This window comes from Dromaius novaehollandiae, chromosome 2 (assembly GCF_036370855.1).
Source record: "Dromaius novaehollandiae isolate bDroNov1 chromosome 2, bDroNov1.hap1, whole genome shotgun sequence".
Lineage (NCBI taxonomy): Eukaryota > Metazoa > Chordata > Aves > Casuariiformes > Dromaiidae > Dromaius > Dromaius novaehollandiae.
Window position 1 is genome coordinate 15,845,790 of NC_088099.1, and position 22,265 is coordinate 15,868,054.

A 22,265-nucleotide genomic window follows, 5' to 3' on the forward strand; every position below is an offset into this window, starting at 1 on the left:
CACCCAAAGATTTTCATGCAGAAATTCTTGTAAAAACATTGGTAGACGGAATTAGTTTGCTTTGGAGTATACCCTGGAGTCCACTGTGGCTGCTAAAAGGGAGGGAGATGTTGTTGTCTTGCTGCTTATTTGTATTCACGTGTAAAGAATGTGTTGTTTTGCTAATGAAGGTAAATCAGAGGAGTGTGGCCACTTAAACTAGTGCTGATGGAGGGCAGGAACAAGTAAGGATGAGGAAAGCCAGAGAGGAGATTGGAAGAAGGAAATAACAAAATAGGAAAACATAAATAAAATTTTTAAAAAAAGAGTGTTTATATGAGTAAGAGAGAAAACAGCAGTAAAAGACAGCAAGTTGAATGAACTTGTTCAACAAAAGGGCTTGGTTTTTTTTGGCTGTTCTTTGGCAACTATTCTTATTCAGATTTGTGAAATATTTGAAGACAAAAGTCTGTCCTTCTGTTTCTGAAGATCATATAACTATGGTTTTGGTTTAATTCAGGCCAGAGATTCACATTTTGCTACAGATTCTATTAAATGGAAGCTTTACTCAGCCAATGAGCAGTTTGCTTCAGTGAGTTTTTTATTTTTAAATGCAGTCCTGTATGATTCACATGAGTTCTCTATATGAGCTTCTAATACTTTTCCACATTTTGGAGTCTTAGCAATTTCTGATATTTCCTTTGGCACAGGTAAACGGAGTTGATTTAACAGGAAAAACTCAAGAAGAAGTGGTGTCCCTGCTGAGAAGCACCAAGATGGGAGGGACCGTCAGCCTCCTGATTTTTCGGCAGGAAGAAACATTCCATCCAAGGGAACTGGTGCGTAAAGTAGAGAGCAGCTAGGAGACTTAGGTGGTTGAGAGCAAATGATTTGATCTTGTCACCTGCTAGTAAATGTGCGTGGCCAGAACTGTATATAAGAAAACAAATTGCTATTTTACTTTATTTAGAACATTTTACGTGAATGCTTTTTATTCTCTTTGAGATCCGGTATTGGAATTAAATATTTGTTAAAAACGTATGAGCGAGAGTTTTAAAATCAATCTGAATTTATTTTGAGTGAAAATGCTTCTTATAGAAGAAGCTATCTGATGGACTTTGGATGCATGCAGACAAGTAGATTATTTCATATCTTTCACATGGACACATCTATGTTTGTAAGCTTGCCATTTGTCCCACTACCTGCTCACGAAAATATTTTAGAGCATTTAATATTACGCCAAAATAGGATATGTGAATAAGTTACTATGAAAAAGTGGAATATACAAGAAATAATAGTTCTTGTTTGAATATAAATGCAATCTCTCTATGGAATGGAAACCCTGCAGTTATTAATTTAGCAGGGTGATTCAGAGAATGTTTCTGAGGAATTTACATGAAATGGAAAAAAATGATGTTTCGTACTCTACCTGTTCCACTTGCATAGTGTATACAGATATTTCCCTGATAATTATTCAAGATAATTTCTGTTATGAAAAGGTAGACTGTGAATGTAGCAGTCTTACTTTGTTCTGTATTCCATTAAACTGCTGCAGTTATTTATTATTTGTATTATCATAGCTATATATAGCTCTAAAATAAATTATTTGGCTGCATTATTGTGAAAAGGTAGACAAATATAAGTGACATTTAGTGTGATGAATAGACTGCTTCATTTTTCTTTTGGATTCATGTTATTTTGAATGCAAAAAGAATGAATTTTTGTTTGAACGTTTCAAGATAGTTAACATTAGCCTTTATTTTTCAAAACTGCAATCAAACCTTATAAATGAAAGTGGCAGGGAATGTTGAAAATGAACTGCACATTGAGCTTAATGTCCTTGGAACATGACTTCAGGTTTTGATACACTTAAGTGAAAGTTGTTATAAAATGAAGAGAAATGAACAATTTGAAGTCATATTCTGCCCTATCTTAAGGCTGGAACTGTGAAAGCAATCTGTTTATAAGTTCCGATGATGTAATTTTCACAGTATTGGTATCTTACATAAAGGTGAATGAAAATGCTTTTTAAGTTTTCTAAATAAACTTAGAAATAAGAAAATGTCTTAATTTTGTGTATATTATTTCTACATTAATATGAGGAAGCTATAATGCATAATTTATGCAGTATTTTGTCCTAATGTCTTCTAAATAATGATATGATGGGAATCCGGAATAGATTTAACTGTAGTAATACTGGATTTAATTTAAAAAATAGTAGCAAACCGACCCCCTTTAATGAGTTTAACCTCAGTAGCCTCCCTGCTGCTGCTCAGGTGATACTTTCTCAGTTATTTTGGCAAACGTGAGTATAGGGAACTGGATCTCATCTTGTCTGTGTCAGGCGGTAGGTGGGCTCTTCACTGTGCAATCCGAGGGCCAGGTCTGAACCGGTGTAAGTTCCTGTAGCTCCAGTTGAACAAATTACATTGTGAGGATCTGACACTATATGCGTGTGATGATCCTCTGTTGCATAAGGATCTGTTTGCATTTTGACGTAAGGAAGTGCTAGGGCTGCTCTGCTGACAGCTGTCAAAGCGCAGGAGCAGAAGTGCTGGGGAAACTGTTGAACTGAAACCCAACGTAAGGGCTGTTCTTTCTTCTCTGGTAAGAAATAATCCTAAAAAAAAAGTCTCTTCAGCTAGCTCTTCTCATTGACTTTAACTAGTTTTATGTTTGAAAAACAAGTTGGAGGAGGGAGGGGAATGATCTGAAATCATGTCAGTTCAACTTTGTCACATACAAACCTTCTCTGGCCACTTAGTAACAATTTGGCTTTGCATCCTTCCCCTATTTCTGTCATATTTTCTACATTTGTGTGCTTGAATATTAGCTTAATGAGATGTGTCTCAGAAACCATATCCATAAAAATAATCCTGTTTCATATTATTCATTTCATAAAGTGCAGGACTTTTTATTCCGTGCTGAGGAGCACTCAGTATTAAAACCACTTACATTTGCCAACATTTGTGTAGTTAGTAATCCCAATAAAAGAGGTGTTTAGATTTTATGTTTTGGGTTACAGCTTGCTGAATGACTTTGGAAAAGTTATTTATCCTTGGTTTTCTTTATAAGTAAAATGAAGATAATAAAACAAACATTCAGGGAAGTTGTGATGTTTAATGTCTTTGATGTATGTTGACATTATGGTCTGGAAAGCACCTATGAAAGTGTGTAGTTGTGTATAAAACTTAAGGGAATGTTAACCTGAGCGCATTTGGGTTAGTATGGGATCTTTGTAGTTCGCATTGGCAGGTCAGAGTGTGTGTGTGAGAGAGAATCATAATTCAGTGCAGCAGCTTCTATGCTACAGGTCATGATAAAAGTGAATAAAGTGTGGGCACAGGGAGTAAAATAAAATTGGCAGGATTCAACTCTAACAAGGGAGCTCTGGAGGAATGATTATGCTTCTCCAGAACACCAGGCATTTTTATTGCTTCCAGTGTTACCTAATTCCAAAAAGTTAATGCATTAGGGTTTGTCCTCAACAGTGTGAGAAGTGGATTATTTCTTAAAAATCCTCCTCCACCTCCTTTATGAAAGGAGTAAGAATCACTGACATGGATTTTCAAGCATAACTTACTATTTATTGTGAAAGATTTTCATAGAACCTGATAGTGACTATGTGAATCCACCGGAAGGATTGACTTATTATTGAATTATTTACCCTTTGAGCTAAATTCTCAATATCGGCAGAGAAACTTGCTTGTAGCGTTAATGTCTCCTTTAGCATACAAGTTAATATGTCCAGTTATACATGTAGGTCTTTTATATGTTCCTGGTAGTTGGCTTTTTCATCTTTTACTGGTTTTTGGCTGTAGGTTAAAGTTAACTGGTTGTTTGTGCTACTACTTACCACAACATTTCTGTGCTTAATCATTGTAATCTTCTGCAAAACAACCCAAAGCAGAAAAAGTTCAGTAAACCCTGAGTTATAATTTTGGCCCAGTGGAAGGGGAAGAAATTGCTTACTAGCCCCAAAGCGATCATCCGACCAGCAGCAAGGTGGCTCCTGGGTGTCTAAAGGTGATTTAATATGGGTCGACCTGAGCTTGGAAGAGCAATAGGTCCTCACATGTGTCTCCAGACGTGGGACACAGAAGGGTTTTCCAGGGATGGCCTTATGTGCCCTGAGACACGAGTGAGGAACTCAGGGTACAAGAGAGTCCCAGCTGTGACAGCCTGAAAGCATCCCCCTGTCCTGGGACATGGGGTTTTGGTTCTTCCTGTTCATCCAAACAAACTCAGAAGAGGAATCTCTAAAATGAGAATGTATGTTTTGAAAATAGGTGCTTATTTAAAATATTTGGGAGGGTTCACCTGGACTGCTGAGGTCATTCTCTGAATACTTCAAAGCAGAAGGGAAAGGCCAGGGGAGAACATCCGTGAACAAGAACTTTCCAGCAGCTAGAAAATGGTGCAAGCAGTTGTGATCCTTCCTTGATCAGATAGCCACCTCCCTTGTAACGAGATAAGTCAGGTGCTCTGGTCTAAGATTGTTGGAGATTATCTTTGTTCACCGCTCATTTAGTGCTAATTTAGAGAGGTTTGGATCAGGGAGCGTGACTAGCTCCCTTCATTCTTCCATTACCACTTCACATCAGAATTAGAGTTTTCTGTATATCCCCCTGCTAACAGATAGTGTATGTCGTGTGTAGCTGTGTTCTTATTTATTTTTTTTACTTCCTTTAGAATGCAGAACAAAGCCAGTCACAAATTCCAAAGGAAACGGTAAGAGCTTTGTCTTTTCCATACTGGAAGGCTCCCAAATGTTTTAAAATGATATGGAACTTCTCCATCAAAGTCTCACAGATCCTCCTTTCACATTATATGCTGTAGATGGCTCTCTCTAGCTTTACATTTTAAATGTATGTTTCTATGTAATTTCAAATACATTTAGAATATTATGTACAATTCAAATATTATGTCTGTTCAAATGCTATTTGAAATTACATCTTTTATACACAGCCAAAGCCTAAAAGTTGGAATGATAACAATAGATTCTTAGTTTGGGGTACTTTTTGAAACTAATTGTTTAAATCATGATTACATGACTGAAACCTGAGATACAAACACACAAAAGTTAGGCAGTTTAGGTTTAAGTCTGACATTGTATCCTCATAGCAAACCATTTTTTCTTGTTGTTAGTTATTTTTAAGAAACTTTAGGGAAGTAGTATCAAGTTAAACTCTTTGCAGATTGGAGCGAGTTTGTATGTGGTGTGTCAGTGAGGCAGTATATTGAAGTGAATAACTCATTTTATTCAGTGGGACAGGGCCAGTCTCAATACACATAATACTAACATAGGTTTACAAAAATACAAGACTTATTTTTATGAAATATTAACATAGGATGTTAGAATAACATGTTACCATGAAAATGTACTGTATATTAGTAATAGACTTCAAGAAGCTCCATTCAATTGCATTCCTATTTAAGTTAAATAATTAATTAGGTTATGTAGAAATTAAGCAGAATCATGCTGGGATTTGAAATCAGTTAAAAAAGCTGCTGAAAAACTGAAAAAACCCCTATTCTAGATGACTTAGAAGGCCTTGTCAGGAATATTGAGACAGTGTTTGAGATAAAAATAAAATCAAGACTAGGTAAAGAGATGTTTTAAGTGTCACCTTGGTGAGAGAGTTTAGAGCATGTTGCCTGACTCTCTCAATGTTTCGGCTGGGTCAAACGTAACTGCTAAAACTGGCACTGGGATAAGAGGTAGCAATATTCACTTTTGTCCTTCCATCTTTTGGTGTCCTTGTACAGCTTCTAGACTCAAAGTCATCTGCATAAGAGCTCTGCAAACTTGTAGGTGCATCATTGTTTCAGACATACCTCACGGTATCTTTTTAGCACATCTCTTTAGTGCATTCATGTTTTTATCTTCGTTCTCTGATACCCACGTACTACTGATACCTGGGGAGATCAAAGATCAAAGCCCAGGATAGCATTTCTGCCTGTAACTGAATACAGTTGAAAATAATTTGTAGGTGTAGTCGTATAAAAGTGTCCCGTATTCTGGAGATATGTTGAAGCTCTGCCCCAAAACCTCATTAAGATTAGGCCGGTTGCCTTGAGGGGTGTTTATATAAAGCAATTGCTCTCCAGCTGCAAAGTTAATGACTTGGTAACAAAGTCCATGGAGAAATCCTTTCTCTACCTCTTTTTGGACCAACCTCCTGACTTTATCTAAGAAAAATACAAAAAGAAATGAGGCTCTCTCCTTTGTTCTTTTTAGATGTGAGCTAGAACTTGTTTGCTAACCAGGGGGTTATGCTAGAGGGACAGAGAGTATGTGACTGGTAAGGTATTTCTGGAAAACTGTGCTTGAACCAGCCAGAAAGCAAGTAAGCCTTGAAAATAAGAAAGTGAATTGGGAGGCCCGTGGAGACATACTTGGCTAGTGCAGGAATAAAACTAGAAAGTTGATCAAAGTTTTGCAAAATGCTCTGTTTTTTTCATTCATTATGTTTTTAAATTTATTTATTTGAAAGCTCAAAGCGACACTGATCGATAGTAGGAGTGATAGGTCTCTTTAAATGTACCTACTCCTAAGTGGGAATAAAAAATGGACTAAACTTGAAAGGTGTCAGTGGGAATTTATAAGCCACAATGATTTTGCACTTACCTCTGTTCTTCCAATCTTCTTTGCTTTGGATAAGTGTTATACTGCAGTTCTATAGAACTAATTTTTCTCAGCAGCACATTAATAATACAGTCACACACTTGTTTTTTTTATTATTTTTAGAAGTATTTTTCATTGCTTTCCCTTATTCTGCTTGGTTCTGCCTCAATCCCTGTTTATTCTTCCTCTATCTACTTTTCAGTCTTTGAGATTTCTAATGTTGCAATTTCTATTTCTGTGTGTACTCTGATCTTCGTGCTGTTAGTTGTGAGTTTTTAGTGTCCAAGTGTCAAAGACTTGATAGCAGAAAGCAAAGCAAGAAAAAGCAACGAAAGCAGTGAATTTTCAGAAGCTAGAGAAATGAGAGAAAGGTTAAGTACAAAAATCTGTTAGTCTGTTTTTAATTTAAAGGCAAAATGGCTGTAGTTTTTCATTATGTCTTTGTGGGGAATAGGAAAAAAAGCAACTTTGAAATTAAAAAAGCAAAAAAACCCTGAAAATCAGAAGCTTGAAATAAATTTATAAGCAGAACTTAAAAACACAAGTTCTAGTTTATCGATTCATTGTTAACGCTTAGGATTTACACTCATGAAACTATTCGTTTCAAATGATATACACCAGCATTATGGCACTTGAATGCATTCAGAACCTTCATACATTTAAATAAAACTGAAAAAATTTTTTTTCAATTTATCTGTGGCCTGAATTCATGAGAGAGAGTTCTTTCTTGATACCTATCCAGAAAAGTATATGATTTTATATTTAAATTTTGCATGCTTTCACAGAATAGAGTCTCATATTCTTATTCACGAACTTCCATAAATGCGTTTTCTTAACATGCTAACCTTGCAGAATTTAAGCTCTCTAGTAACCCATAAGAAATGCAAATTGCTAATGCATCTTCATCTCTATCTGATAACTGTGCCCTAGTGAAAACAGTACTGATGTTTTTACTTTCTATTTTGCTGATGAATGGAACAGGCAGTCAGTTTATTCCTGATGCATGGAAATCTCCTGTATCTTATTTGAAAGCATTGTTTCATCCAGCCACTATATTGTACCGTTTATGTGGCTGATGACAAAATGGAACAGATGCACCTTTTGCTGAACATGGTGATTATTTGGAATGTAGAAGATTGACCGTAATATGAAAACTAGTAATTTATCATTATTACATTTCTGTTTCTAAGCATAATTATCTTAATCTTGTTATAGAGCATTGAAATGAACTGTTAATTATGCTATGTAAAACATCTGCCAATTAATTTTTCCCCATGCTCTTTCAAAGTCAATAGTTTCAGTAATATTTTGCTTTTGCAATTGTCTTTCACTGTTTTTTTCTGAATCCAAACCAGCAAATTTACTTGCATGTAAGGATAGGACTAGAAAAATAATTATTATCACGTGTGTGTGTGTGTACATATATATATATATATACACACACACACAAAGTGTATATACTATATATGTATAAGTTTTCTAGGGAGTGTTCCTATTTGTCAGAAGACATTAAAAGCTAGAACTCAGGGCTCCATTTCCCAAGTGTTACTCAGTAGCATGGGAAAACTGCAGTTTTTTGCTCTCATTTGTTCTTCTGCCAAATTGTTATAAGCAAGCAGCACGGCATGAATTTTAGTGAGTGCAGTATTTGTAACAGTAGCATAACAAGAATAGTTGGAGTGTTGGGCCAGTATAAGAATGTATAGCAGTCCTGATAGAAATTGCAAATAGGATACAATGAAGACATCCAGTGACGTTTTATTTTCCTCTGAACTTGTACTACTAATACTTTTATTATTTAAACCTCATTTTGATTACCATCTCTTATCAGAATCCAAGGATAGTATCAGCTAGATCTGTCAGCACGTTTGGCTTCAATTGTCCTAGATCTTTGTGCATGATTTTGAGTAAATCAGCTATACTTTTTTATGCAGGAATTCACCAGCTGTAGGAATAGGGTGATAATTTTGCCTTGTTCAGAGGCATTTTGTGGGAATTAATACATAATTATTTTTGTACTCTTTTTGTATGCAACTGTTTTTATATACTATAAAGATGAGAGATATAATACCAAATACCTAGAAAGACTTAATTTTTATTGATTAATGGATGGAAAATTCATGGAGTTTAGTTTGGAAAAACAGCACCAGAAGAGTTCAGCTTTTTCTTCTTTTTTAATTATAAAATTATAATCCTTTCAGTGATATGTTTTAAGATGGTAGTTGTGTTCTTAGGGGGGATGGGTTTTTTTCTTTTGATGGAAAGCTGTTATTCCAAAATATGTAGTCACTGGATATGTATTCATAGCTGTTTTTCAAAGGCTCTAAGTATAGGTTATCGTAACTTTGTATTTAGGTAATTCAACCTGAATTCTACTGATACAGGCATTCTGTTATCATTCAGTTAATACACCACGTTTTCACGAAGAACCTTCTTTGAAAAACAGTTTAGAGTTTTGCCTATTTCCATTGCTAACATAGGTGATCCAGATGCCCTCAAATTGAGCTGAGGTGGTACATTGACCAATACCAGCCTATAAATGTCCACCAAAAGCAACGCTGATACCGTTTGGTGCAGAATGATTTACCAGCTGAGCAGAGGTTTGGCTCATGATGGAGCTGACGCTATTATTTCCTTCATGATGTTTGGGAGTATTGCGAATGATTTGTTCTGATTATTTTTCCTCCTTTTATCCTCTAATAATAAGGGACATGAGGACAATTACAAAGTTTCCACAGCCTTTTAAGTGTCATTTTGAGTGGTTTCAGATGATGTTTTCAGTAAAGTTGTGATATAAGAAACAGATCACTGGCAAAAAGAAAGAAAGAAAAAGAGACTGGGTAATCTTCTGCAAGGCACTGTTCTGTTTAGAGTCTTTTACCAGCAGAGGTGTTGTATTATTGAAAAGCTTGTTCTGGGGCATTAATGATCAGAGCTGAGACAATAATCCATAGTGAATAATTAATACACTCAAATAGTTGAGTGACTCCATTTATGAACGCTCTTTGAGTAGCTCCAATTTCCTGTAGTGTTCAAGAGTGAGCCAAAAAAACTTGTGTGTGACACTGTGCTTGTGACTGCCCCACGGGCCAATAGTCCCTACTGTCACCTTCAGGGGGTTGACCTGGCTGCAGTGCGACAGTGCCATGACATGGGGCACACCAGGCTGAGTCGGCGCCATGCTCTGCTCTGAGCCAGCTGTGCGCACCGGGCAGCTTGAGCTGTTTTTGTCAAGCTTGCATGGGTAGTACTTGCTGGGCAATCCCTAGTCTCATGGGAGCTGATTTAAGTATCCCTCCGTGAGTTTCTGAAACAGACTTGCCTCAGCGACACCTCTGCAGAGTCATTTGAAGCAAGACTGGTGTGGACATCTCTTATTCATGGTTATTAGACTATTTCATACCTGCCAGCCTCGTGTTATTTTGGGTAGTGAAGAGCTGACTGTGTAAGGTAGTTAAATTCAAACAACAGATAAAGGATGTGAGATTAAAAGGGGCCCCCAAGTCCTGCAGTTGGTCACTGCTGCCACAAGCAGTAGGATCATCACCTTCTTTCGAACGCTTGGCCTAAGATGGGTGAGCTCAGAGTTCGCATTGCGTGCTTAAAATTTCTGTGTAAACCTCTGAAAATGCATTTGTTGTGTGCAAAGCTTGTTTTCTGCACTGCTGGCTCTAGACTCTTCGTGTTAATTCTTTGCTGTTAAATCCAGAAAAAATAGTGAGACAAGCTGGTTTGCCATGGTTGCCTGGAAGTCTGTAGCAGAATAAAACCTAGGTGACTCCCAGAGCCCAACACATGCATCACCTCATTTGGAGCGTGTTTCTTGTCATGGACTTTCACAAAGGCATTATTTCTCTTTCAGCTTCGCTCTTCTGGCTCACTTTTCCCAGACATCCTGTATTTGTTTCTTTAGTCTTCTGGGTCTTGTACAGCCAATGGGCCAATGAGAGAAGTATAACGATTTCTAGGTAGCTGTGTTGTTAGTGCGGCAGGCATTGAAGTTTTCCTTGAACAAGGAGGTTTCCTTGAACAAGGGATAGTTCAGAAAGCTGTAGCTTTATAGCTTTTTATTTTATTTGGCAGAGCCAACACCTGCTGTGGATCTAATTCCTAGGTTTTTATTTCTCTACCCATCTCGAAAGAAACGGTGTTAGCATCGCAATCGCGTATTTATGTCAGAACATACAGTAGGAACTCAGAGCTTGAGTTCAAACAACAGTTTGGAAGAGGGTATGTTAGCTTTAATAAATTATAATCATTATGGTAACTGCAACTGACTATCACTGTGTGAAATTCTGAAACATATAATAATACATTTTAGTGGTCTGATCAGTGAAGTTTAAACATAGAATCTTAACAGCTTAAAACAGTATCTATAGCAGCTCAGATCAGAATGTTAGTATTAAGAAGAATAATGTTAGTGTAGACAAGCAATGGCATTCCTATATAGATAAATAACAAACATGTGGAAATACTTAAACTGGGGCTTTTGCAAAGCTTTTGATTTTCATACTAAATGAAGATCATATGCTAGAATTTTTCTTCTTTGGAAAATATTTAATTTTTTCCTAAACCTTTTTTCATCCATCAAAAACATTAAATTGAAGACATTTCTGAATATGGAGTATGTACTTATATATTACATTAACTCCTCAAAATGGACGTAACTGGAAAAAAAACAGGCCAGTTCTGCGGTGTTCAATGAACTAGCATTTCTGCGTATAAATACCTTCCAAAGTTAATCCACGTATAATATGCAAATAACATTTCCTTGATGGGATTAAAATTAAAGCAGAGCCACATTTCCCATAAAATATCAGAATTCAAATGTAGTTTTTGATATTTAGCAGCTGTTGTTTGATTTGAACAAAAGTGCAGTCTTGGCCAGATGCAACATATTAACTTGGCTAATATGAATAATGAGTCTCAGTGTATACGTGCAAATAAGATTCATTAGTGTTTATCTAACATATGGGAGATATTAAAATACTTAACCCAGGAAGAGATAGAAAAGAAAGTGAGCATAAGTTGCATCAGTTGTTTAGTTGGCTTAAGCTTTATAACATTTTATAACTAGGTAAGTAGACACTTTAGGCCCCTGTAATCTGTAATTCAAAACATGATTGTTTGATTAAAAAATATTTTAAGAAGAGATAACAGGCCTTGTAGAGTTTCAGGAGGAGGCTCAGATGGAATGTGTGTGTCCCCATTAGATCAGTAGGCAGGGCTGGCTCTGCCAGAGGTCCAATTTTAAGTCTGAATGACCTGCTGTTATTGTATTTATCTTTAATGCATAACTACAGCAGGATACATCAGCTTTCAGTTATTCCTCCTCAGGAGAGGCCTCGACTGAAGTTAGAGAGGTGTGTTACAGGCCACCTACATTGCTTTGTTTTCAGTACTTCCAGCAGTAATACATCTTCATTTTTTAAGTACCGAACATGACCACCGCACCCACCATTGAACCAAGGAAGCTGTTGCCTTGGTTCCTTTAAGCTGCCTGATTTACACATTATGCATGTGTATATGTGCTAAAATAGGATAAAAGTGAGTGCCATCATGTTTGGATGTACTTCAGTTAAGAAGGCTACCTGATATGACTTCAATGTCACCCACCTAACTTGGAGGACAAAACAGTTTGAGTCGTCGCTGATGTCCAGAATGTCTTTGCCCAATACCTAATTAAAAACCCCTTTCCATTGCGTATATCACCTGTTTCAAAATAAAGCTTTTATTATATTGTAATAGTATTCAGACACATTTTATTGGTTTCCTGATGAATAAAAGTTATGATTTCCTAGTACCATAGGTGCCTTGGGAGAGAGAAGAAAATAATGAATGCTCTATTAAAATCCTGTAAAGGTTGAAAATATCCTGTAAAATGCTGTGACTGTGAGTTAGGATTCCCCATTATTGAAATCAAATGACTAAATCTGTGCTTTTGCATATTCCATTCCTTTCACTTATACAGTCTACATTTCTTAGACCTGGTGGGCTCTTACATCAGTGGGACTTCAAACGTAACTCTCAAGAACTCTCAGGTTTTCAATCCGGACAAATTTGAAAGAGAACACGTGTTCATGAGGCAAAACATTGGCAGGTTAACAAAATAATAATTAAATGGAGGCTAAGAGCCTCACATCTGTAGCGTTAGAAGACCTGACACAAATGATTTGGGAGCAAGTAAAATGAATAGAGTAGATGGGGTCATCAGAGGCATTAGTTAGAATTTGTGCCATAGTTATAAGTTTATCACATGAATATTGTCATTATAAAAGGAGAGTGTGTGTGTGTGTGTATGTACATACATGTGTGTGTGTATACAGCAGCCATTTAAATGTTTTCGTTTGTGCTGTGTATGTCACTTAGACTGTTGCCCTTTAAGTGTGCGGATGCAGAGCTTTATTGTTTGCTTCTATGAAAGAAATCAGCAGTGAACTGTTTTTTTCCTTAGAGAGTCCCGTGATTAATTTATTTCTTTTCTTTCTCCATAATCATAAGGTAACTGCAGACAAGTTTCCAATAGCTGCTGAGAAGACAGCATGTCTAAGCTTGTGCAGAGAATGAACTTGCCTGTAGAGAGTGCAGCCAGATTTGTAGCTGCAGCAAGCCTCTTCGGAAACTTGTCCCAGCTTGATTGAAAATTGCTTCCCACCTTAGGTGGGAGTAATTTTTTATTTTGTTGGGTTTCTTTTTCCACCTGTCTCATGCTGCTTATTCACCAGCTGATCCCAGATGAGGTTTCATAAAGGGAAGAAGCCCTAAGTAGGAAATTTCTCTATAGCATTTAAAACATAAAAGGATAAGGAAGAGATGCTGTTACTAACATAGGCTTATTGCACTGTTAGTGCCAAGGTTCATTTTAATGTTGTTTATAAACTTAAATCAGGTTTTACGATCATATCAGAAACTAACAGTATGTAGCAGAGAAAAATCCCCTGCCTCTGTTTATCTTATGATTTTTTAATCTCCATATATGTCTAAACACTGCCATAAGTTTTCCCCAGTCAGGAAGTTTATCTTTGAATTTACACTATATGTTGCATTTAAAAAGTGAAAACCTTATCTCGAATGTCATTTAGTATAAATTGATGCTAAGTATGAATTTGAAGGAAAAAAATCACCTACATATTTTATCACCAATTGAATTTTTATTACGAATTACATACTTGAGCAGCTTTATTCATTCGGCTGAGGTCATTTCAGATGACCTTTTCCTCAGCAGACTCTGAGCAGAATATTGTTCTGCTGCTAATTGTTTTGGACACGGTGTTTGAAAAATCTTAAGGGAGTTGAATTTTGCTGTTGAGGGTTCAAAGTACATAAACTTGCCTGCATGTTTATTGCTGGCCTGTCAAAGTATATGAAGCAATAAATTTCTCCCACAGATAACTAATCAAGAAAATAGTGTTGAGGTGTTTGATTGACATAGTGAAGGTGTTATATGAAGTATATTAAGATCAAATGGAAGTTACTGAAATTAGGAAGTGACTGTGTTTTCAGTTTAAAATTCGAAATGCTGCATTTTAGGGTTTTGTGTATTTTTATGCTGTTACGTGACTGTCTTAGGGAATTCATATAGTTTGCTGCATTTGGGTTCGAAATGTTCAATAAAATTTTAATGCAAATTTTACCTTTTTTAGTAGTTGGTATTTAATTGATTGGGAAAAGTCACTGTACACATGGTGTTTCTGTACTGTTCAGTGCTTTGGCTAACAAAGCATGCAGCCCATCTTAATACTACATATTCTTTACAAATTTGCTTTAAAGTAACAGGCTAAAATCCTGCTGCTCATCTCTCAGAGGGTTTCTTTATGGATGGAGTTAGATGGCAGGCTTTCTTGATCGCTATGTATGTATATTCTATTCCACGCTTTGTGTGAAACATGTCTTCAAAACCATGTATATAGTAAGACCTTTTGATGTGCCATGGTGTGGCACAAGTGTTAGTGTGCTTTAGTATCCAGAGGCTTTGGATCTTAACTGGTTCAGTATTTTGGAATGGCACATTTTTTCCTGAGCGTTCTTAGAAGAAATTGTGGGTATCAAAAAGAAACATTTGTTCTCTCTCGCTCTCTCTTTTTAAAATCTACATTTAAGCATATGCTACTGACAGATGACACAAAGGCGGTAGAGGGCGGAAGGCTTGTCATGTGTCTGAAACTGTGGACAGAGAAATGATGGTGGGACAAGCTGGCTCAGTTGAAAAAAGCTGTCAATACCTAACGAAACCCCTAAAGCAATCTAGCCTCAGACCAGTAATGCTCAATTTTTCTTTGGATGAATTGGGCGATTTTCTCATGGCTTCAATATTTCCATGTCAGTGCAGAGCCTGTTTGTTTCTCATTTCTTGCGTGATCTACTCGGTTGTGTCCAGCTGCTAAGGAGAAGTTTGCTCCAGGTTTAGGCCTGGAGTTTCACCCACACACTCCTGTGTCTGTAGCCCCGTAGTGGTATTAGGTTGTTTCCCTGTTTAAGGATGTAGAAAATAAGCAAAGAGAAAAATCACATGAAGAATAGCATTGAGGGGCTTATGCAGCTCTTTGGTCTCTCTGGACAGAAGTAGCATAGAGGCTATTAGCCAAGTCTTTGGGGATGCGTGCTGAGATAGTCTTTGCAATTGACCCGTTCCTTGGCATACAGAGGTGCACCCGAAGGACTGCACAGTGAAGCTGTTCAGCCTCTACACTAGAAAGGAGATCACCATGGCTGAAGTTCTGTATTTTTTAGAACATTCAATAATCTTGAGGGAGAGGAGAAAATTGTACATTAACAGTAACAGTAGTAAAGATAAATCCAATAAGGTTATGTGCTTCTTTGGATTACCCGTATATCCTGTGTTGGCTTTATCTCCCTCTTGGCTCACAAGCTTTTATTCTTACCATTACTTATTAAGGTAAATGAAAGTGATCAGTGTTATAGAAACTAAAAGGTAAAGTGCTTCTGTCTCAGAATATTTTTTTCTGCAACCACCTGCCAAAAAGGTGCACCTCAAATGTATCCATGTATCTTGTAAATACTGCTCATGTGACCCAAACAGGAAAATTAGGTTTGGAGTTTTGCCAAAATTAGCGTAATTTTTGTCTTTCTTTGATCCAGTATTTTTCACGTGGTGTAGCGCACCTTTCCAGTCTTGGCAGCTAGCACAGATAATGCTGATGTGCACGGGCAAGAGATGAATCTGGATAATGGGATAAACTCATAAGCCAGCCTGTGACACTTGTTATTTAATTGATAAAGTATTACACTTTGTTATAACCAAAAGATAGTTAGAGACAAGTGGATAGTGACTAATGCAAGGGGAAGGTCTGCTGAACACATTAAGGTTCATGCTTTTAAGCTAGTGGGAAAGGTAGAGCTCTTGGTTTGGTCCCTCAGCTCTTCCAGTTCTCTCAGGAGTCTGACTTCCTTCCCTTATGACATTCTCACATTGCATTTCTAGGTCAATGGTGAAAAAACTAACATGCATGTGCCCAAATTGATAATCTCTGTTTTCTGTACTCCACATGGCTTTCATATCTGTCTTTGCAGTAGTCTGTGTTTAGATTTCAGAAGAGCCCATGAGCTTTGGATTTCCTCAGGTCTTAAGAAACAGTGAAGAAGAAGAAACAGAGAATGCTCCGCAGGCACAAGTTAACTTGTGATGTATCTTGCCCTGTTCCAAGTGTCTGGGAGTAGGAGAGAATTAAGAGGATCAAGGTTTGGGAATAGATGAGTGTGGTGTGGGGAAAGTAGATATAAAAACAGTGTCAGTAATCATGTATTTGCTAACGTGAAAAAAATTGCCAGGATTAATTCTTCCAGAGAAGAACTGCCGACTGTTGGACATTAGCTTGCGCATTCTGGTGAACTTTATTTTACTATTTCCCCTTCACGTGGGTGAGAAAAAAGCAGCACATTCAAGTTGATGAGTTTTTCTGGAGTCCAGACACTGGGCCCTGCTGCAGGGAATTGCCTCCTGGGGGGAAGTGCAGCTCTCCTTTCGTGTCTGTCTTGTCGGTGGCAGCCCTTCAGCACAAGCACTGCCTCTCAGGGCCTCTCCACCGTCTTTCCCGGGCACTGTGCCCACGCCTGCCACCACCACGTGCACCTGCAGCTCCGCTGTGGCACCCCAGGGCCAGCTCCAGCCGTCCTCGCCTGGAAGGGTCGCGCTGAGCAGCTGCTCACCAGGGAGGCTGGCTTGGCTGGGACAGTGATTCCAGGTTTTCAAAACCAGCCAAGCTAAAACTGAGTGTGGAGGCCAGGGAATGTACGCCGAAGAACCAGACGTGTGGGTAGGAGGACAGAGGTGAAGGGCAGAGCCAGAAATGACAGGAAAGTTGGCTCAGAACTGGATCTGATGGTGAGCTTGGCAATGGCAGAGAGATGTGCTGTTGCTGATCTCAGCTGTGTAATTTTCTATTTTTCCAAACACAGCTAGTTCCAAACAAAATGAGGTGAATGAGTTTTCAAATTTATTTTCCTTGTGCTTAGTTTCTCCCTGTGACTCACGAAGATACCATAGATGCTGATGATGATATTTTAAAGGTTCTGTAGGTTTGCAAATAAGAAAATATTTCTGATACAGCTTTTCTTTTTGGCCAGTGAAATAGCGTACATGTGAGTCAGTATTAATGGCACATTCAGTAATGACGCACGTTTCAATTAATTTACTAGACAGAGAAGCAGTTAGACACAAACACAAGATATTCCTGAATCTAGGCATCAGATGGAGGTGATTGCACATACACTATTTGTGCATGTTTCTTCAAATAATTGCTGTGGAAAATATTGTGGCATTATAGTGAAAGCATTTTTTTTTTAATGCTAATAGCTGTGGAGAGAAGAGAATTCCCAAAGAGAAATGCTATTCTATAATTCCATTTTAATTTTCCCAACAGAAAGCAGAAGAAGAAGAGCTTGTTCTTACACCTGATGGCACCAGGGAATTCCTGACATTTGAAGTTCCACTTAATGACTCTGGATCAGCTGGACTTGGTGTGAGTGTCAAAGGTAACCGGTCAAAAGAAAACCATGCAGATTTAGGAATCTTCGTCAAGTCCATTATTAATGGTGGAGCAGCGTCCAAGGTAAGAGGGAACATCTGTGCACCTTTGTCTTCCTCTGTTTTCCATAATTTAAGCTGTTTTGAATGTAACCATAGATTCAAGGAGAGCGAGATTGCTCTATAACTAGCTTTTTCTAATTTTATGATCAGAGGCAGTGTTCATGTTTCTACTCAGATTCTCACGTTTGTGTGTCTCAGGATTTGAACAGCCTTTAAAGATTCTCAGGAAGGAAATGGGCAATCTCTGGTACAGTTCAATTAGTATGCTTTTTGTGTAAACGGATTATGATAATGGCTTGAAGTGCAAATCTATAAATGATTGGAATAGACACTTCCTAAAATGGTTGCATAGAGACTATTATGCCAGTGTTCACTTGGCCATAAACTATTAGGTCTAAGTGAAGTTGTTTGATTAGTTTTATTTTGTTTTTTACTCTTTCCAGCGGACTAAACTTCTTTCGTAGTGTTTTATACAACTGGCCGTAATCTTTCCTTTTCCAGGATGGCAGGCTTCGAGTGAATGATCAACTAATAGCAGTGAATGGAGAATCATTATTGGGCAAAACAAATCAAGATGCTATGGAAACCCTGAGACGGTCCATGTCCACTGAAGGCAACAAACGAGGAATGATTCAGCTTATTGTGGCTAGGCGAATAAGTAAATGCAATGAGGTAATACATTTTTGATATCAGGATTGGGAGTTCTAATTTCTTCTAAGACATTTGTGTTTACAGGAAATGTCATATCTCATTTGAGACTAGGAAAACAGTACTTGAGAAGCTAAAGAAAGAGGGAATTACAAAATTATCTGAATTTCAGTTCTACACATGCTAACCTTACTATCAGATCAATGAAGTTTTTCTTTTGAGTATTTTCAGAGTAACAGGAAACACTGAATAAAACTGTATTGATTTTGTAATCGGATCACACTGTTTATGTGATTGCTGGTCTTTGGAGTTTTTTCATGTAGGTCCACTGAATCTTTCTTTTACAGATTTAGTGTAAGCTGACTTACTAGTTTGTCACTTTCAGTTTTTTTTTTAACTAAGGGTAGAGCTGTTAGATTTTGTTACGTTTTGTTTAAGCAATTAAAAGTCCAACTTAAAAATTCTGAAAAACTTAAAGCAAATAGTTCTGTTGTTATTTGGGATTTTAAAAATGCTGTGTCTTGGCCTTCATTGCAGGGAAATATGAAATACTGACTTCAGGGCCAAATGCTGAAAATAAGTGCAATTTTTTTTCTGTTATTATCTGTGGCTTCCATCTCCTCCAGTGCTGTGTTAATGTGTTGATGTTTTGAAACGTTTTCATGATTCCCGGTAGTTTATCTTCTAGATTAATGTAAATAATGCTATGTAGTAGAAATATGTGGGCATATGATACTGAGGAGAATTGCAGATACTGTGGAGGACAGCGGTAGACTTCACAATGATTTTGATAAATTGGAGAAACAGACTGAGATAAATGGAGTGCAGATGAATGGGGGAGTCAGGGAAACATCTGTTCTTAAGGCATCTAAAAGTCATTCTTTCACTCTTGTCAACACTGGTAAGGTCTTACCTGGAATATTATTTCTTGAGCATCATGCTTCAAGAAAGATGTGGACAAATTGGCTAGTTCTCTTGATCCTGCCTAGGGATCTTTCCAGAGATAGGTTATTTTTAATGCATAAAATTGATCTTAAAAAAATTTCACTTCATAGTATATTATAAAATCATGTTTCAAAAAGACACTAGTTTCTCTAAATATATTTAGCTCCTCTTGGTCAACTGCTTGTACACGGCTTTAATACACATACACATGCATGTTTATATATACAATGCTAGAATGCTAGCTTGGATGCACACCATTTCTCACTTAATGTTGAAGGAATTCAGACCTTTTTGTATTATAATTTATATTTATGTATTTATATATAAATATAAATATATATATATAAATATATATTTATATAATGACCTGTTTTAGCTAGAATTCTGAACCTGGATGCCAGGCAATGCAGACTGTCCTTTGCAGGCTGTTCTTTGTTCCTACCCAATTTCAGATATATTTTGTATCTTTCTACATAGAAAGGATGAAATGTTTTAGGTTATTTCTGTGTTTAGTATATTTTTTTTTCCAAAAAGGAAAATATGGAAGAAGTTCACTCTTTTCTTAATGAAAGTCTTGTAATAAGTGTAACAGGACAGTGTTTATAAACATAATGGAGCAAATCCAGCAATGATGAACCAAAAGTGCATTGCTCCTTAAATGCAACAGAACTTATGCTCACTCACATTAAGAGCAGTTTGATGCCCTGCATCTGTTTGACATTCACCAATTTATTTTGCAAAAGTAGCATCACAGAAATGGCACATCTCAGTCTACAGTATATGTGCTCCAAAACGAAAAAACTGATTTTGGAACCAGATTTAGATACACTGGAATGTGTCTGTAGGGGCGGCGAGGTGATGAGTGGAAGAGCTGTGTCTATATCGGCCTACTTTAGCATTTCTTGTGGCTTTTTCCAGCCCCTTAATAAGCTAGTGAGATGAGCCGTAATGATCTGGGAAAGTGATGATAGGCAATTATTGGTGCAGTGATTGGCTTTTAATTTTTAATTTTCTAACAATTTATGTAAGTGTTTTTTCTCAGGAATTCTTACTTTCACCACATTAAGACAAGGGAAATATGATGACAGTAGTTTTTGCATGTTTTAATATGATGAAAATAAAACTTGTGTGGGCATAAAGCTATTTACATGCTGAACTGGATATATTCAAGCTTGTTTTCTGAAAGTCCTGCAATGCCCAGACTTCAGCAAAATGAAAAGGGGAGAGAGAATTTTTTCCTGACAGTTTGCAAGTGAGCCCTAGTTACTTGTTCAGGAGTTAGAGGAATTTAAACACTAGACATGATTCATCAGATATAATATTGATAAGCTAGGAGAATACTATTTTTGCATGTTACGTGACTGTCATATATGAGTTTAAACCCTAAGTAATGGATGCATGGATGCAGAAGCAGCTGGAGGGCAGCGTTCCACGACTGCGAATTGCAGTGGTATTTACTTTCCTTAGGAGCATCAGATGTTGGGCATGCCCAGCTGCCTGAACTATGTTATACTTAATGCAGTTATTTAGATTACTTAGTATTCTGGTGCATAAGATGCCCCCATAGAGTATTCCTGTAGCTGCCACCTGACTTTGCATACAGTCTCATCAAAGTTTCTTATTATTAGAACAAAAAATAAACCCCATCTGAGTGGCAGCAAACTTAGCTTACACGCTGGGAAGAGGAGTGTTGTAACGGCAGACTCTGTTTCCATAAGTGGTGCGTTTTACCAGTGTGTTCCCCAGAAATGGGTTTTTGCTGTTTTTACTCAAAGACAGAGGAATGTTTACCTTTTGACAATGTCTGTATTTTCCCTGATATTTTCTGTGCTTTTCTGTCTGAAGAATCTGGTAAAAGTTCAAATTGTGGTTCTCTGAAGGAGTCGCCCTTAAAAAAAAAGGGAGGGGGGAAGATAGGGGAGAACAAAAATCCTGTTCAGTTGATTCATTTCCTGTGTTGATTCAGGGCTGTATGTGCCCACTTTGCTGGCAAAAAATAGTTTACACTCTTGTTAGTCTTGCAGAACCACAGCTGAGTGGAGGGAGCTGGGTTATATTCCCTGTTGTGCATCGTCAACAGAGCTGTTCCTTGCATTCCTTTCCCGTGACGGGCAGGGTTTCACCCGGCGCAGGGTCAGGCCCTGCTTTCTGGAGCGCCTCGCCTCGCCTCGCCTCGCCACGGCGCAGCGTGGAGTGTCTCCGAAGGGGATTGTGCCTGTGGAATCCGTGCGAGGGGGGCTCATGCCAGCGCAAGGAAGAGTTATGCTCGACTTCCAGACCATAAATGCATTTGCTATCTGGCTGTTCAGAAAAACAACAACAAAAAGAACAAAAAACAAAGTCTTGTTTTCTTTCCCCAGCTTCAAGTCCAGTAATCGTTCTGCCTTTTCCTTCACTAAAATAGAGTTTAATTGGATTTTAAGGAAGTTAGTGATATGAGCATGGTAGGTTTTTCTTTTTCTTTTTAAAGTTCATAATCAGCCCTAAGGGTTGTGTGGGGGAGCATGGTTCTGCAGAGTGCCATGTTTAGTGTTTCTCTTCAGACCAGAATTTTCACTTGTTTATGATCCTTATTGTATTTTGATTATTGTCTAGAATTAAAGGAGGCTTCATCCCCAGATATCCTGGTTTTAGAAGGGCAGTGATAGTTGTCTCTGTTCTGCTGCGGAGTGGTTCTTTCTTTCCCGGATAGCCGCCTTTGACTTCCAAAGTCAGAGTCTGCATAATTTGTGTGTGAAATGGTTTCAAAACTTAGTTAAGTGACCTCTGATACTCTTTTTTTTTTTTTTTTATGCTGGCATTATACATCTTATATTATACATCTTCATCAGTTCTCATGGTATACTAAGCTAACAAAGCAATTATAGTAACAATAAAAAAACACCCTAAGCATATTATCTTGACTTCAGAGTGGAAGTGAAGAGATTATTGTATATATCATCAGTTCTTACATAACAGTAAACTCAAAAGAGACCACAAACTTCCCAGAAGGTAAAAAGCATTTTTATGTTGTTGTGG

At 37.5% G+C, this 22,265-nt stretch overlaps 1 protein-coding gene across 12 annotated transcripts in view; it reads left to right on the top strand.

Moving 5' to 3' along the window:
- The window catches only part of PARD3 (par-3 family cell polarity regulator), a 465,794-nt gene that overhangs the window by 268,235 nt on the left and 175,294 nt on the right, over positions 1 to 22,265 (top strand). For 8 of the 12 annotated variants that reach the window (XM_064505791.1, XM_064505797.1, XM_064505794.1 and 5 more), the window contains 4 exons: positions 690 to 818; positions 4,672 to 4,710; positions 17,488 to 17,676; positions 18,156 to 18,326. In XM_064505791.1, the coding sequence (XP_064361861.1) occupies positions 690 to 818; positions 4,672 to 4,710; positions 17,488 to 17,676; positions 18,156 to 18,326 (528 nt within the window). The remainder of the gene's footprint in view (positions 1 to 689; positions 819 to 4,671; positions 4,711 to 17,487; positions 17,677 to 18,155; positions 18,327 to 22,265) is intronic. The other 4 variants (XM_064505793.1, XM_064505802.1, XM_064505800.1 and 1 more) reach the window with 1 other exon arrangement.